The sequence below is a fragment of the Urocampus carinirostris genome, unplaced genomic scaffold (genome assembly GCF_059441175.1).
Source record: "Urocampus carinirostris isolate Australia breed hairy pipefish unplaced genomic scaffold, RoL_Ucar_1.0 HiC_scaffold_32, whole genome shotgun sequence".
Lineage (NCBI taxonomy): Eukaryota > Metazoa > Chordata > Actinopteri > Syngnathiformes > Syngnathidae > Urocampus > Urocampus carinirostris.
This window is the reverse complement of record NW_028283139.1, coordinates 55,373-73,495: the sequence shown is the minus strand read 5'-3', so window position 1 is coordinate 73,495 and position 18,123 is coordinate 55,373. Positions and strand designations below refer to the sequence as shown.

Sequence of the window (18,123 nt, the reverse complement as noted above, 5' to 3'; positions counted from 1 at the left end):
AACAGAATTGCAATTAAATAAATTGTCTTTATTGTCAGTATACAAAAGGACAACAAAATTGGAGGGCTTCTCCTTTCAGTGTAAGAAAGAGATTTAGTGAGCGGATGGTTAGCTACCTACACGCTAGTAACTGGTAACAGTGACTTCTGCAAGGTCTTTGTGATAATTAAAATACCAGAGTCACAAAGGTAGTGGGTTTCCACGAGTAGTAGCTCCAAGTCGTCTGTTGGTGACTAGCCACGGTCGCCAATTCCCGGACGCAATACAAACCCAGGCAGCACCTACTGGTTATCAGCTTTTCTTTGCGCTTTTCTGTCTTTCCTCAGCGTCCAATTTAATTAAATGAATTTATTTTCAATGTAACGAGCCTCTAAAGCTACGAGCTGTGGTTTTTGTTTTGGTGGCCATTTATGCAAGGGCTGTTTGACTGACTGGCAGCTTACACCAGCAAGTCGTGCAAACATGTCTTGCAAACTTTGCCTCACTTTATGGCAGGGGTCGGGAACCTATGGCTTGCGAGCCATATATGGCTCTTTCTATGAGTATCTGTGGCTCAGAGACAAATTTGATTGCATGCAAAATTTCTCCATCTTGTTCAAAAGTTGAGTTGTCTATCCTGTTCAGGTTCACGCAAAGCCAAACCAAAGCTAAATAATATGGTATTACTTCGCAGTATATATAGGGCACGTTTTTCACTACAATTTACAGTCAAGGTGTCACACAAAAAAAGGGGGGGAAAAAACCTCGTTTTGGCTGTACAACGCTAAAGAATCCTTTATATAAAAGTTCACTATACAATCTGTGTTCAGTGTTCAGATAGCTTATGATGAATCCACAGAACTGTAAATACGCCAAAACACCGGAAGAGAACTTAGTCATTTGATTGGGTGAGTGGGAGGGATGGGTGGAGCTATGCAAAAAGTGCAAGCACTCCCTCCTATCTCTCGCCCTACGCCGTCTGCGCCAAAAGTGAGCTCATCAGGCTCCCTATTTGCAGAATGTTGTGACGTTTTTACACAATAACTGCTTGCATCTGGTTTTGAAACCAATATGTATGAAAAAAAGGGTCAAAAGGAGTTTAACCGATCTTGAGTAATTGCAAGAAAGAGACAAGTTTAAAGTGGTATGTTTGTTGATTTTGGGACAGGGGCTCTGGCATTATTCTCTTTTCATAATTTTTATCAAATCATGAAAAATAAATGTGCTGAAGACTAAGCTTTTGTCTGGGGCGCGGGTTTAGCAATTTAGTAAATTTGTCTCATAATATATGGTGTGGCTCTTTCCCAAAATAAAATTAATATTTTTTGCTTTTATGGCTCTTTGAGTCAAAAAGATTCCCGACCCCTGCTTTATGGTGACCTCCATTAAAACCTGCTTCTCATTGCCTGGCGCTGTTAAAACCATGAAATGTGACAATTCTTGTTGGCCAAACACTCCATCACTAGAATATAAACTGTAACTATGAATCACTGAAAAAAACCACTGTGTTTTGCAGTTAGCTTATCGCACTACATTACGGTGATAACGATTAGATTTCGGTTTATTGTGTAGCCCTAATGCAACACATATCGCATAGTTGTGAAAATGCTGTAACAAGGGGCCGAAAAACATATATTGGCGACTTTAAAGGTGTAAGGCGGGGACGCCATATCCCACGGTCTACTGTCTCACTTGGACTTTGGCACATGCTAAACATTTATGTGCGTTACTTTTAAATTGGAAAAAAAACGCTAATAAGTTAGGACTTGCATGCCGTTTTTGTTGCGGCTTTTCCTTCAGACCTGGAACGTTTCATTTACCTTATTAAAGGAAAATGAAAGAAAGAAAAATCTTTCAAATGTCATCACAGTGAAGTTTCGCTCATAAAAAGGGATTCCTTATGTCGAGAGCTGTTGAGCCCACCTAAGTAGGTAAAGATGACAATGGTCAACTTTTTTTCCTCTTGTTGCCATTTCTTGAAAAACTTTACTTTTGTAGCAAATTTTTCCTTCATGTTAATCAAATATACAATTTAACTTTTTGGTTGGCTTTAAGCAATTTTTCGTAGTAAATGAGCCAACACATCTACATGGGTCTTTTTATATTTAAAAGTGACAGATTTATTGTTTCAATTTTTTTATTTAGCCAGTTGAGCTTCCTGCGTGGGTCATCTAAGTATGCAAAAACTAGTGGTCTGTGTGCTGATAAGAGCTGTGATATCAGCAAAAAGAAAAAAACAGCCTGTCCTCACTTATGCTTTGCTAATCTTGGAGCAACTGGAATTCCCGTCGTAGTAATTTGTGTACTGTCCTCTTCATCTTCCTGAAGTGAATTAGTTTACGTTTTGGGCTTGTCATGGGTGACGCTGAAATTTATGTCTCAATGTTTTTTTGTGTGGCACAGCTTACCTCTAAATTCCCACGGTCTCTTTATCTTTGTTTTTCTTTTTAAATTGTTTATCTGTTGTGGGGATTCTGTTCAAGATAATGTTGCTATAGTTAACTGGAGACTCGAGTATTTTCTCTACCTTCCTGGAATAACAATATTAACTTTCTCAATCTGGGTGTTCCATGTTGCTGTTGAATCTACTCAGAAGGACTAAAACTTCTCCGGTGTCTGTGATCCAAAGACACTGATGTTAATATTAGTTTTGTTTTTTTCAGCTAAACTAAATGAATAATCTATAAATTCAACGCATGCTGGTTGAGTATTACAAGAGCAATTTTTAAAAGTTCAGGTAATGACTGCTGCTGAGACTTATTCAGAAGCCGTCTTGTGTTGACTTTTCATTAAGATTGGCCAGAAACGCTTCATACGTTTTTTTTTTTTTATTTCACATTCACATTCGCTTTTAAGGCTTGTCGCATGATAACATCACTATATTAAATCACCTGAAAAGAAACAATGGAAGACTGGTGGAAGCCACGGGCTTGCTTATAGGACACCCATTCCCGAAATAACTTTGGACGCATCTTCTATCAAGAATTTCAACAGTTATTTCAGAAATTATCACATGGTTTAAATCAGGATATATCGATATATATTGTCCATTTTCTCAGTTTTTTCCCCCCCTCATCCTTTTTTTTACTCTCTAGCTTCAATACAGTCCATAAAACCTGGGACAAATGCAGGACTGTCTCAGAAAATTATAATATTGTAATATCTATTTTTCTTTTTTTCTGTACTACAATTACAATAAAGAAAAATGTCCAACATGTGAAGACTTAAATATACCGTTTTACCATATCATGAAAATTTATACCGTTGGCTCTAATCCATCATCGGCAAAATTAAAATCATAAAAGGCTTTCAGTATTTCAGTTGATTTGCAAAGAATCCAGAGGTATGACCTAGCTGAAGTCGAAGGTTTTATAGTAATGAGTGGATTTGTTTGACCTACACTCAGAATGTGTAGCTAAGTACCAAATTTACGTTGTTTCGTTATTTTTCAGCTCACGAACAATGTTATTATTTTTTTTCCCTACAGTAGATCCCAGGTACAGTAAGACCTCGTTTAACGCGGTTAATGGGGACTAAAACCACCCGCGATAACTGAAAATCCGCGAAGTAGCGGCGCACCTTCCAAAAAAAAAAATTAAATTTTTTTTTTAATTATTATTTTTTTTTAGACCCGGTTAATGGGGACCGAAACCACCCGCAAAAATTGAAAATCTGCGAAGTAGCGACGACCCTTCAAAAAGAACAAAAAAAACCTCATCTCATCTCATTATCTACACCGCTTATCCTTATTAGGGTGACGCCGTGTCCGCCGAACTCGCTCCGTCGCGTGGCCCGGGAGTATAATTCATCCATCCATCCATCCATTATCTGCACCGCTTATCCTCAGTAGGGTCGCGGGGGTGCTGGAGCCCATCCCAGCCATCTTCGGGCAGTGGGCAGGGAACACCCTGAACTGGTTGCCAGCCAGTTGCAGGGCACACAGGGACAGACAATTTGCTCGCGCATTCACACCTAGGGACAATTTGGACCAGCCAATTAACCTGACATGCATGTTTTTGGAATGTGGGAGGAAACCGGAGTGCCCGGAGGAAACCCAGGCAAGCACGGGGAGAACATGCAAACTCTGCACAGGAAGATTGGTAGCTGGATTTGAACCCATGACCTCAGAACTGTGCCGCACACTCGCTAACCACTGCCCCGCCGTGCTGCCCAAGTATAAGTCAATTTATTTTCATTTATCACCACTTCTCACATGGTTGAATAAGAGGGAGAAGAAAAAACTGTAAGATTAAGGTAGGGTGAGGCTTGATAGTCCAATGTCCGGGTCGTTTGCATCTGATATTATGCATAACTGAGAGATGGCTCAGGTCAATTTGACGCAGCCTTATATTAAATGTTCTACAGTAAACAATTAAGGAAGTCCCTACAGATTATTTAACGCATGCACAGCAATAAATCCCCAAAGTCTTAACAAACATTGATGAGCAGTGGGTACAACTTTGTTGTCTTTGACTTCTTTCCTGATGATCTCCTAAACCTTTCGTTACTAACATTTGTATTATGTGTATTTGGCCTCTAGCAATAAAAGCCGGCATCGAGAGCAGGAACAGTCGGGCACAACTTCATCACAGAGCCTCAATGGCCACACAACTTTTCCTGCAGCTCCTGGTATTACTGTGTTTCCTCGAGGAACAAGTACCCAGGCCACTGTAACACAAAAATTTCCCGGACTGCCCGCATCATACCTCAGCCACAGCCTGCGCCACCACACCTCAGGGTCCCGTACTTGGATTATTATTATTGTCATCAGAATATTAATTGGGGTCTTTTTTTAGACTGTAAACCTTCTTTTTATGTACGCAGATCTCTCCCGGGGGGATGGATGAAACTGACACTTTTCGATTAAAGCGCTACAATGATGACACTGTTTCCCTCGTTCCCTCCATGACTGAGTCCATCATAGTTGAAGGTTTGTTGACTTTATTTCGTTTATTGTGTGACTGAAAAACATTCACCTTTTTTTTTTTTTTTTTTTTTTGAAAAATAAATACGTTTTATGGCACATTTTATGAAAAAGGGATTAGATTTGCCTATTTGCTGACTGTTTGGAGTAACGACTCATCTTTTAAATGCTTACATTCAGGCAATAATCCTATTGGAAGCAGAATATTGGATTTCTGGAGCAATCCAAATGAATTGGTTTTATGACTAGAGATAAACGAATAACCTCATAAACATGCCGTTTGCGAATATTCCGATGACAAGGGCGAGGTCACGAGACAAATAGACGTTTTTTTTACGCATTTATCTTTTGACATTATATAAAGGAGCATTTAATTCATGTGACTCTCACCAAGTTCAACAAAGTACTGCGCTTGCTTGCCCCTAAAGTGAGCCCCTGTGTCCCCTGTGGTCACAAGATGTGGTTATACGTGGGTAGCCAAAAACAGCCTATATATATTGATAGATAAAACTGTTGGCATCCACTAGTTATAGGTAGATTTTCACCTTAGTTACAGAAAATAAAATGGAAATGTCCTGAAGAAATCGACCAATACACATGAGGCTCTTTTAGCGAGTAAGCTGGAGTCTGTATGTTTCATTCCGTACTGACTATATTTTCCAGAATTTGCAACACAAAATTATCCAGACAAGGGACACTCTGTGTTTGCATAGACAAGCCGATACCTTGAATGCGTATCAAGCACAAGTAATCACAAAATGAAAGGTCTAATCGGGAACCTATGGCTCTTTCATTGAGTAAATATGCCTTGCGGACCATATATGGGTCTTTCATTGAGTAAATATGACTCGCGGACCATATGTGGCTCTTTCATTGAGTAAATATGGCTCGCGAACCTATGGCTCTTTCATTGAGTATATATGGCTCTCGAACCTTATATGGCTCTTTCGTTGAGTAAATATGGCTCTTGAACCTTATATGGCTCTTTCGTTGAGTAAATATGGCTCTCGAACCTTATATGGCTCTTTCGTTGAGTAAATATGGCTCTCGAACCTTTTATGGCTCTTTCGTTCAATACATAGGGCTCGTGATCCATATATGGCTCTCTCATTAAGTACATATGGCCCGCGATCCATATATGGCTCTCTCGTTAAGTACATATGGCTCGCAAGCCATATATGGCTTTTTCATTGACTATATATGGCCTCAGGGACAAAATGAAACGTGTACAACTAATTCATATATTGTTAAATGTAGAGCCGACTGCTGCACATGTGATGCCAAGACAATATTGAACCGTAAAGGGTTTGGTCTAGCATATTTAGGACACAATATTAACAACAGTTAACAGACTCTGATGTGGCTGTAAAACACTAAATAAGTTATCTTTTTGGAAGCTCATTACAACAATCTATGTTCATCTTTGAGACACTTTATGACGAAAAGCTACAGATCCAACTTTGACCGAAAACCAACTCCTTACCTATAAGCCGTAACAAAGCACCAGGGGTAATTTGATTGGATGAGTGGTAGGAATGGGCGGACCTATAAAGAGGGCGTGTACACTTTTTTTCTTGCACAGAGCCTTCTAATCTAAAATTAGATAAACTGGTATCCTTGTTTGCTGTATTTTCTGACATTTTTACAAAAATAACTTTGCTTGCACCTTGTTTTGAAATCATTATTTAGGACAAATAATTATAATGAGCCTATACACTCTAAAGAGGCTGTCTAGTCAAGTCACATTTATTTGTATGGCCATTAATCACAAAATGTCTCAGGACTGCACAGGCCACAATTACACCATCCCCTCATCTAAAACCAACATGCGGGCAAGGAAAAACTCTAAACCTCAACATGAGGGAATTAAGAAACCTTATAAAGAGGCCTCACAACTGCGGGAGGGAGACACATTTTAAGTGGTTTATATATATGTTGATATGGGACACAGGCTGTGGCATTATTATTATAATTTTATAGATTTTATTTAATCATCAAACATCCCACAGTGTATTAAAAGGAACTGAAGAATTAGCTAGAGAGTGGGTTTCTTGGTTTGGTTGAATATTGACTTAAAATATTAATGGTGTGGCTCTTTTAAAAACATTTTTTTGTTTTTTCTTTTATGGCTCTTTGGGTCCAAAAGGTTCCCTGACCTCTGTCCTGAACACAACCATTCAAGTTGGAAAACTTAGGTGGATTAATATGTTCTCATTCATAATCGCAACACTGGCAGATTATTGCTTGCATGAAAATGTAACAACAAGAAGACTCATTTTTTTTCTCATTTTTCCCAGATGATCACTATGCTGCAGTGCGAGCTGATCTTGAGTGTGATGCGCAGGACCTGGAAGCAGAGTCCTGGAGTTGGGCAGTCGACCCACAGTTTGTTAAGAGACACTCAAAAGAGGCTGTGAAGAGACAGGATGTCATTTATGGTCTGTCTGTTTGAATGCACTCTGTTTAAAACTGACTCAAACAATACAAAACATACTGCTATTAGGTCATTACAATAACAGTCAAGCTTCTGGATTAACTCAAAACCGAAGAGTGAGAAGCAGTGTTGAAAACAAATATTTCTCAATCATTGTCTTGTTTGTCAATGTGAAATGGCCTGACTGCAGACAATAGAGCTTCATGTTTAACCAGAATCGAATCGACATTGCCATGTGACGTAGTGCGATTGTGTAATTGCATACCACCCCGTTTCTTTACAAGGATTTATAGACTGCAAACCTAACAAAGCTCCCCAGAAGAGGGCGCTGTAAACTTAAATTTATTCTCTGTAAGATTCACATGAAATCTTAAACCAAGACGCGGGAAGAGGTAAGAGAGATGATTCAGGTATATGATGATGGTGGGGATTTACAGCTCCTGCAAAGAATGGCGAGCCGTGTTTGTGGTTCAAGCGGGGTAGTTGGCTGTGAAAAGGCAAAGCCTAGTTGGGCCTGCTCTTCTGCTAAGTCAGGGGTCGAGAACCTATGGCTCACGAGCCATATATGGCTCTTTCTGTGAGTAACTGTGGCTCAGAGACAAATTTGATTGCATGCAAATTTTCTCCATCTCTTTCAAAACATGAGCTATTAATCCTGTTCAGACATGGCATTATTCTCTTTTTATTTTATTTTTTTAATTTATTTTATTTTTATCAAATTATGAAAAATAAATGTGCTGAAGACTAAGCATTTTTTCTGGGGCGCGGGTTTAGCAATTTAGTAAATTTGTCTTATAATATATGGTGTGGCTTTTTCCGAAAATAAAATTTATATATTTTGCTTTTATGGCTCTTTGAGTCAAAAAGGTTCCCGACCCCTGTGCTAAGTCATTGCCTGGGAGGTTACATGCTGATAACCATATCAGCTGTATAGGTTTTATAGGGGGGAAGGCCGCAATATAAAATTTAATGGAGAGGATGGAGGGGTCTGAGATATGAGAGATGGCGAGGGCTTGGAGGAGGTACTTTATTTCTCATAAAACGTGTATGATATGATGCCATGAGTGTTTTTATACTTTTCCCCACTAATAACCGACTCCACTCATTGTCATGCATTCAAGGGTTTAAGTACTTATGAAAATAAAAAAAAATAAAAATAGCACAGATAATGCACCTTTCTTTTAAAATCGAAAATTGCATCGAAATTGCAAAACTGGTCTGAAAAAAAATCGCAATTAGGTTTTTTCTTAAAATCGTGCAGCCCTAGTAAACAACACAGAATGTGTTATTGGCACAGCTAATATTTAGAAAAAAATGATTGTCATATGTCAATTTCTTTGACAGAGCTGATGCAGACGGAAATGCACCACGTGCGAACACTGAAGATAATGCTTCGTGTTTACACCAAAGAGTTGAGGGAAAACCTTCAGATGGACTTGAGCCGACTGGAATGTCTTTTCCCGCGCTTGGAAAACATCCTGGAGATGCACACACATTTTTTGTCCTGCCTTAAAGAACGCCGGCGAGAGAGCATTGTTTCACCTGCAAAGGGAAACTACACAGTGGAAAGCATAGCTGACATATTGATTGCACAAGTAAAGAAAGGACATGAAAAGACAAACACGTTTCTATTTTTTGTTTTTTGTTGGTTTTTTTTTTGTTTCTAATTTGCTCCATAAAACCTTCCAGTTTTCAGGTGACGCAGGTGAGAAGATGAAGGACAGCTACGGCGATTTTTGCAGTCACCACACGGAGGCTGTCAGTTACTATAAAGAACAGATGCAGACGAACAAAAGATTCCACAGCATCATACGGGTGAGACAACTAAATAATTTCCGGGTTTTATATCAAATAATCAGGAATGCACTAAAATGAAAATTAGGAGCCAAAACCAAAAAATAGTAAATGCTCTGACTCACTAATAAATATAATAATATTTATATAATCAATATAAGATAATAAATATCTGACAGGCATATTAATGGATCATGGGTCTTTTTTTAGTTTTATATGCATTTCTAATATCACAACTTATCTTGTTGTTATTATGTTGCAACTATGTTATAAGCAGATTAATTATTGGAAGTAGTGTTAAATATACTCTGTCAACTACTAAAAAAAAAATCGTTGACTAGAAAATCATAATGACCCAGCAATAGAGAAAAATTTCCAAAACAGTTCGTCAGACACCTCAGCTATCCTAAGGGGCCGCCACCCTGGTGCCCGGAGGCACATCATTGGAGACTCCAGTTCTAGAAGCTGATTCTTACTGTTTCACGTATTCAATTGTCATGAAACAACACAGAAGGTAAGTACATAATTTTTTATGTATTTTAGCTTTTAATAGACAGAAAAGTGAATAGTGACAATAAAACTGATGTAGGGAGAGATTAATGATGACTGATGATGATGACGATGAGGGCTTGCATCGGTAACCGGTTCTAATTTGGAATCTGTTCCGCTGTCAAACGATTCCTTGGAATCAGTAGTAAAATTCAATTTTGCTTGCACTATCAATCCCGCCAGGGCTGCGGTGCGAACATAGCAAACAAACACACCCCAATGCAGGATCAGGTGACGTCGATCTACGTGCTATTTGTTGTCGCTGCTCGACCAATCATCAGCTACAGAGATGTCGCCGGCAGTCAACGTTCTAAGGTGTGGCTGTATTTCACTCAAATAGACGATGCAGGAGTATGCCATACATGCAAAAACGCCAACTCGGCGAAAGGGGGTAAGACCACCAACATGCTTAAACATCTGGCTGGCCAACATGACATCAAACTGAAAGAATGCACCGTGTTTGAGCGCTCCGACGACACAAGGACAGTGTAGCCACAGCAGATAAATAACGTAGCTAGCCTGCTAACTGTTAGCTACGTTAGCCAAACGTTAGCTAGCTACGTTAGCCAAGTTTAGTCGTGACATGAGGTTTGTTTTCTAAAAAGACTGCCTTGGAGGAACTGTTTGAAGAATAGGACTCTGAGCTTCTGTCCCTGCAAGGAACCGTCCCCACTGTGCCCATGGCCGAGAAGGTGGAACAAAAAGTCCAGCTCTACAGAAGCCTGGCCTGCATCCCCACCAAGAATGACGCCGCACAGTGGTGGTGGGAAAAGAGAGACACTATGCCGCTGCTGTCGGGTCTGGCTGCGACCTATCTTTGTGTCCAGGCGTCCTCTACCCCAAGTCAGAGGGTGTTTTCCACAGCTGAAGACACATTACGCCAGAAAGATCTAGCCCCCTTGCTGACAAAGCTGACCAGCTAATTTAAAGAAAAAAGAATGGTTAATTTTCTAATTTCCTTTCGCAGAATTGTTTGTTCTCATTCATGATGTTCTGATATTCTTACTGGATACATGACTTATAATTGATCTCAGGTATTGCATTACTTTAAGTTGAACTCTTACTGAATTGTGATTAATATTGTTTATTCAGAACTTAATGTTCCTGTCCTACTGCCTATACCAGCCCATCTTTAAATCATTTTTATATTAATAAAACCCTTTGTACTATATCTGTAGTCACATAGTGCTTATTTTTCCGCAGTGAGAATCGATAAGGAATTGGATCGATAAGCAGGGATCGTTAAGGAATCAGAATCGCTAAAACCTCATCAATACACAGCCCTAGCGGTAGTTGGTGCTGTCTAATGCAACAAATGAGTCACTGTCTCATATTTTCCAAAGCAAAATAATAATAGTCAAAAACTTTCGCCGTACATCGCTTAAAACCAGACATTTTACTTCAGGCATAAATGTATTGAATAACAAACACAAATATGTGTTTATGAAAGAAGCTACTAAACTTTAGTGAGTCAGCTCCGTAATGTTAGGATGTAAGTAGCAGCAAAAGTTCAGCAAGCTGCTAAAGAAAAAAGCGTGGAAAAAAACCCACAAACCTTTGAGAAAATCTAATATTGCTAAAACTTGTGTTGTTTCAGTTTTATTTCATTTTTATTTCATCAAAACTGAAAATGCACTTAAGGTCATTTCTGGACCTTAAAAAAATCCCCATCCCCAAATATTAACCTTGTGTTTGGTTATTGTCTTTTGTTGTCTCAGAAAATCGGCAACCTGTCCATTGTGCGAAGGTTAGGAGTTCCTGAGTGTATTCTGCTTGTAACTCAGCGCATCACCAAATACCCAGCACTTGTGGAGCGCATCCTGCACAGCACTGAAGGTCTGGTCATATTAATTTTCTTCATACAAGAATAGAATTGTCTTTTTTTTCCCATTGGTCAGGATGTACAGTAGATTGTTCTCAGCAAGATTAGATGTTGCACTACATGATAAACATGTAATAAAAGACTTAAAAAAAAAACGAAAATAAGATTAAAAAGTAAAGGATACTAGGATGTATAAGCAATATTTATGAGGTATTTCTTCTAGACTGTCCTAAATTGTTAGTACATCTGAAAATAGTGCATCTGGCAATGTCCCTTAGACTGGGCAGTGAGAATCCCATCATTTTTGGGGCTGGGTTGATGACTAATTCTCAACATAAAGTTTGTTTTATTTGTTTTATTTTTTTCCAGAGGGCACTGAAGAGCACATGGAGCTTACCCGTGCACTAGGCTTGATTAAAGACACAATCGTTCAAGTCGACTCATTGGTCAACCTTCATGAGAAAACGTGTCGCCTTCGAGAAATACACAGCAAGATGGAGCCGAAGGTGCTTGGCAAAATCAAAGACGGCCGAGTGTTTCATAGGGGAGATTTGGCGCAAGGTCGACGACGTCTTCTGCTCGAGGGTACAATCAATTGGAAAGCTGCATCTGGCAGACTCAAAGGTTAGATGGGAACACCATGAAGAAACTTTTTTTTCTTCAACTCATTCTGTTATTTTACCCCTCAAAGATATTCTTGCAGTTCTCCTTTCTGATGTGTTGCTGCTGCTACAAGAGAAAGATCAGCGATATGTTTTTGCGGCCGTGGTGAGTCAATTAATACTTTTATTTATACATAATTTAATTTGAGCATAACCTGATTCATTTTCTTGTGATTTTTATTCCATCTAGGACAACAAGCCATCCGTCATCTCTCTTCAGAAGTTGATTGTTCGGGAGGTGGCCCACGCAGAGAGAGCTATGTTTCTGATCTGCGCATCCTCCAATGAGCCAGAGATGTACGAGATCCACACGGCCTCCAAGGAAGAAAGAAACACTTGGATGACACAAATACGGCAAGCTGTCGAGAGGTAGCCATTTAGTCCAATGTAGCTGTGAAAGTGTAGTCCAATGGTGATAATTACGGACTTTGGTCCTGTTCTTAGCTGCCCTCGTAATGAAGAGAGGCTCTTCAGTGAGGAGGAGGAATATCGGGCATCAAGGTTGAAGGATTTTCAAGGTACAGACATCCAAGTAACTGAAAAAAATGCTTTGGAGTTGAGCCAAAAAACATCCAAAGAGTAAAAAGGCGTCCACCCAAGAGCCTTCTTAAAAAGAAAAAAATGTTTTGCTACCACCTTGTGGGAGTAAGAGAAATTACAACTCTTTTTAAAGGAATCATGTATATACAGTGAAGAAAACAGTATTTGAACACCCTGCTATTTTGCTATTTCCCCCACTTAGAAATCATGGACGGGTCTGACATTTGCATCGTAGGTGCATGTCCACTGTGAGAGAAAAAAAGAAAAATCCAGCACTCACATTTTTTAACAATGTATTTGTGTGATACAGCTGCAAATAAGTATTTGAACACCTGTGTATCATCTTCTGACCCTAAAATACCTGTTAGTTTGCCCATTAGAAGTCCTTCTGCACTCCATGTATCATCCTGAATTAGATGCACCTGTTTTAGGTTTATAGCTGCATAAAGAACCCTATCCACCCCATACAATCAGTAAAACTAACTTGTAACATGGTGAAACCCAAAGAGCTGCCCAAAGACAGCAGAGACAAAATTGTACACCTCCACAAGGCTGGAAAAGGGCCACGGGGAAATTGCCATGCAACTTGGGCAAACAAGGTCCTCTGTTGAAGCTAAACATGATGGTCAATCTCAATCGGAGTGGAGCCCCATGCAAGATATCACATCGTGGGGTCTCAATGATTCTAAGAAAGGTGAGGAATCAGCCCGGAACTACACGACAGGAGTTGGTCAGTGTCCACAAGAGCTGGGACCACTGTTTCCAAGGTTGCTGTAGGTAATAAACTAAGACGTCATGATTTGAAATCATGCATGGCTTGAAAGGTTCCCCTGCTTAAACAGCACATGTCAAGGCCCGTCTTAAGTTTGCAAATGACCATTTGGATGATACAGAGGAGTCATAGGAGAAAGGTTTGTGGTCGGATGAGACTAAAATAGAACTTTTTGGTCATAATTCCACTTAGCGTGTTTGGAGGAAGAAGAATGAAGAGTATAATCCAAAGAACACCATCCCTCCTGTGAAAATAATGCATTGTAATTTCTGGATGTTTCTTTTTAATTTATCCCTCTCACAGTGGACATGCACCTACGATAAAAATTTCAGATCCCTCCGTGATTTCCAAGTGGGAAAAATAGCAAAATAGCAGTGTATTCAAATACCTATTCTTCACTGCATTTATATAAATATATATATATATATATATATATATATATATAATCTCTATGTATATATATATATATAATCTATATGTACTGTAAAATCCGGACTATAGAGCGCACCTGATTATAAGCCGCACCCATTAAAACTTGTGACACGATCACAAGTTTAACCCAGACCAGGCTGTTAGTTCCACGATTGTGATTTTGTAGAGGTTTATTGTTCTATATTCTTTAGCAATTATCCATTATCCGTTATCGGTCAAATCATGATACACTACAAAGCCAATAGGCCGAGACACTTGCTCCCAGCCAAGAGGCTGAGTCAAGGTCCTAGCCTCCTAACCTCCTACCGACACAATTCAAAAGTCAATAGTACACAATCCTAGAACCACAGTCGGCATCATGAATGGAAAATGATACCCGTAATTAACGTATGATGCAGACTTGTAAAGTCCGGGTCCTGTTGAAAGTAATCCAAGGAAACAAAATGTATATTTCCAAAGTTACTTTTTTCCCAAATGTTCAGCCCTGCGGCTTATCCAGTGAAGCAGCCAATTTATGGAATTTTTCTAACGGCCACCTGCGGCGCTAGAATATAAAAGGTAAGATTAAGACCAGTAGAATTATGGGCGCCAAGAAAGACTGCAACTTCTAAGTTTAAGCATACATTGTCTGTAAAGTTAAGGTACGTTCCGATAATGAGGAAGACGCCCTTGATGGCGATAGTTATGAGGAGGAAGTTGAGGACGATCTTCCGTGAATTTCACAATTACGGGATGTTTTTTTTTTTTTAACAGGCACGTTTGATACATTGCGAGCGTGATCCTACTACCAGTGTTGGTACCTTTCAAAGGCACGGTTTGGGATGAAAGTTATATTATTATTATTATTATTAAAGCTTTGAAAACTCTCTCGGTATACCGTCTTTCTTCGTAAATATGTGTAACCATGTATAATATGTATTTGCAACTGTATATTTTTGTAATGTATTTATTTTTGAGATTTATTCTGTTATGTGTTCTACGGACGAATCAAAAAGAAAGGGCGGAGCACACGCGGGCTAATGGGATTTGGGGTAAAGCTGAGTTACCGGTAGATCTGTCTCTTGTCGCAGCGGACAATAGTGGGTATATATTTTTCCCACCCTTAACTTTGGAAATATACATTTCGTTTCCTTGGATTACTTTCAACGGGTCCTGGACTTTACAAGTCTGCATCATACGTTAATTACGGATATCATTTTCCATTCATGATGCCAGCTATGACTCTAGAATTGCATTCGCACTGATTGCTGCGTGGCTCTGTGGCTGGGAGCTTGACTCTGCCTCTTGGCTGAGAGCAAGTGTTTCAGCCTCTTGGCTTTGTAGTGTATTATGATTTGACCGATAATTGATAAAGAATATAGAACAATAAACCTTGCAAAATCCCCCCCAACAAAAAAAGGTGTACAGGAATCCGAGTTAATTGATTTCTATTTTTATCCTAGAATGTTTGAGCCAGCAGGATGCGGTGATTGTCCAAGCACTTTCCGAGAAACTGCAACTTTTTGCCAAGATGGCAGAATCTGTGCCAGGTGTGGAGGACACAGCTACCTGTTCCAAGCTTCTTTTAAGAGGCGACGGCTCAGATCTCAAGCTGGGGGAGTCGTTGCTTAAAGGAACCATCACTGATGGTAAAGCACTGCTCTAAGTAAACTCTTAAACGCATTCCCCAACGTGAAATTCATGTTGTGGCAAGATGTGAAGCAAAACGTTCTCCCTGTGTCAAACCAGTGGAAGATCTCCAAAATTTGCTCCAATCTGGTGCGAGGTATGCCTTTCTGTCATCACAGAAAATTGAAGGGAACAGCTCTGGAATCCTACCCAGGAGGGCAGAGACCTTTGGGGGCTATGACAGCAGCCCCAACTTCCTCACTAAAAGTGAGTCTAAAGCACTTCAAGTCCTGAGGAAGCTGCATTTCTAATGTGTTGTACTAAAGTGCACCTTGTGCAATCAAAAAACTTTTAAATTATTAATAAAGTATCATATAGGAGTGGGGCTATCTATGTGCTTATTATGTGGTTGTTAATGTCTATTTTGTCTTGTGTTTTTTTTTTTTTTTTGTTAATGTCTGTGGCTGGCCGCTTTTCTGCCAGGCAATATGAAGAAGAACCTTTCCGGCAAGTCCAGAAACCAAGACCGGAGCCAGCGGGCCAGCTCTGACCCCCAACTTAAAGATCTCTGTGGCAGCCGAACTGTGGAGCAGACCGTAGGTCTTAAAGTGCAACAAAAATAATTTCTTCCTCTCCTAACATTTAACGGCACACAGCATTGTGTTGCGTTTATGCAATCAAATAAAGGCTTTCAAGAGGATCAGTTATTCAAACCAGGTCAAAGCACAGGAAATCCCTGGCATACGACAATAATGCATTCTGAGTGGGGATCTGAAAGTCAAATTGCTATATAGCACGGGATAGAAACCTATTCTTATCAGCTCAGAACCCGAGGTATCCCAGAAAAATGCATCAAACTACCAAAAAGATATATCGTATGAGAAATAAAATTTAATATCATAAGTAGTAATTAGGACAGTACGGCGGCGCAGTAGTTAGTGCGTGTGCAGCACAGTTCAGAGGTCATGGGTTCGAATCCAGCTACCAGCCTTCCTGTGTGGAGTTTGCATGTTCACCCCGTGCTTGCGTGGGTTTCCTCCGGCCACTCCGGTTTCCTCCCTCATTCCAAAAACATGCATTATCAGGTTTATTGGCCGGTCCAAATTGACCCTAGGTGTGAATGAGCAAGCGAATTGTCAAGTCATTTTTATTTGTATAGCCCTAAATCACGAAGAGTCTCAAAGGGCTTCACAGATTATTACACTATATTACACAGACTATTTTTCAGCCGACGAGAAGAGTAGGTTATTCATATGCTATGGAGTAGAAGTGAGTTTTAAGCTTAGATTTAAACATTTCCACTGAGGTTGCAGATCGGATCTTAGGGGGAAGAGCATTCCACAGCACCGGTGCCTGGATGGAGAACGCTCTCGAACCAGCAGAACACTTCTTTGCTCTTGGGATCACCAGAAGACCGGCACTCTCAGATCGTAGGCTTCGGACCGGGACATAGGGGGAAATCAGATCTGAAAGATAAGAGGGAGCAAGTCCATGTATGATTTTGTATAATACTAAGAGAACCTTGAAATCACATCTAAGGCTAACTGGGAGCCAATGCAGGTTAGCCAAAATCGGTGTTATGTGATCGTACTTTTTTGTCCTAGTTAAAAGCCTCGCTGCAGCATTTTGTACCAGCTGAGGAGACTTGATTCTAGACTTCGGGAGACCAGAGAGTAGTGCATTACAGTAATCTAGACGGGAGGTAACAAACGTATGAATTATAATTTCCGCATCCGACTGAGACAGTATTGAACGGATTTTAGCAATGTTACGAAGATGGAAGAAAGCGGTTCTAGTAATTTTCTTTACATGCGTTTCAAAGGAGAGATCAGGGTCAAATATGACACCTAAATTTTTAACTGAGTCACTCTGTGTGATGTGACATTTGTCAATGTTCACAGCAGTTTTTGAGAATAAGTCACGGCATTTAGATGGACCAATGACTAACATTTCGGTCTTTTCAGAATTAAGACGCAAGAAATTGAGTGACATCCACTCTTTTATCTCAATGAGGCAGGCCTCCAAATTTCCACAGTTCAGTGTGGGAGATTCCTCCAACGGAAGATATATGCGTAGCAGTGGAAGCTGATATTGTACTTGCGAATAATATCACCTAATGGAAGCATGTAAATGCTGAAAAGAAGGGGGCCAAGCACTGAACCCTGCAAACACCACAGGTAACATTAAAGGGCTCACATGTCATTTCGCCATATTTAACACAGTGCGTCCTATCTGAGAGGTAGGATCTGAACCACGAGAGGACGGTTCCTGAGAGACCAATCCATTTTTCCAACCGTTCTAGTAGGAAATTGTGGTGCACTGTGTCAAAAGCAGCACTAAGATCCAGCAGCAGCAAAAGTGATGAAGCGCCAGAATCCATTGCCAGTAGGAGATCATTTGTTACCTTGATCAGAGCTGTCTCAGTAGAGTGGTTAGCCCTGAATCCTGATTGCATAGATTCAAAAAGGTTATTCTCGGATATAAAATCATTCAGCTGCTGTGCCACTACTTTTTCAAGTACTTTAGAAAGGAAAGGTAGGTATTGTCTGTCCTTGTGTGCCTTGCGACTGGCTGGCTACCAGTTCAGGGTGTCCACTGCCTGAAGAT

General features: G+C 40.0%; 1 protein-coding gene across 10 annotated transcripts in view; it reads left to right on the top strand.

The window, feature by feature from the left end:
- The window catches only part of LOC148345710 (rho guanine nucleotide exchange factor 18-like), a 55,838-nt gene that overhangs the window by 6,213 nt on the left and 31,502 nt on the right, over positions 1-18,123 (top strand). For 7 of the 10 annotated variants that reach the window (XM_088325846.1, XM_088325845.1, XM_088325848.1 and 4 more), the window contains exons 2-14: positions 4,520-4,717; positions 4,804-4,909; positions 7,201-7,341; positions 8,682-8,932; positions 9,027-9,152; positions 11,399-11,516; positions 11,872-12,126; positions 12,194-12,270; positions 12,355-12,533; positions 12,609-12,682; positions 15,351-15,536; positions 15,637-15,783; positions 16,000-16,112. In XM_088325846.1, the coding sequence (XP_088181972.1) occupies positions 4,819-4,909; positions 7,201-7,341; positions 8,682-8,932; positions 9,027-9,152; positions 11,399-11,516; positions 11,872-12,126; positions 12,194-12,270; positions 12,355-12,533; positions 12,609-12,682; positions 15,351-15,536; positions 15,637-15,783; positions 16,000-16,112 (1,758 nt within the window). In that variant the 5' untranslated portion in view covers positions 4,520-4,717; positions 4,804-4,818. Of the gene's footprint in view, positions 1-4,519; positions 4,718-4,803; positions 4,910-7,058; positions 7,099-7,200; positions 7,342-8,681; positions 8,933-9,026; positions 9,153-9,950; positions 10,072-11,398; positions 11,517-11,871; positions 12,127-12,193; positions 12,271-12,354; positions 12,534-12,608; positions 12,683-15,350; positions 15,537-15,636; positions 15,784-15,999; positions 16,113-18,123 lie in introns of those variants that run through there. The other 3 variants (XM_088325849.1, XM_088325850.1, XM_088325851.1) reach the window with 3 other exon arrangements.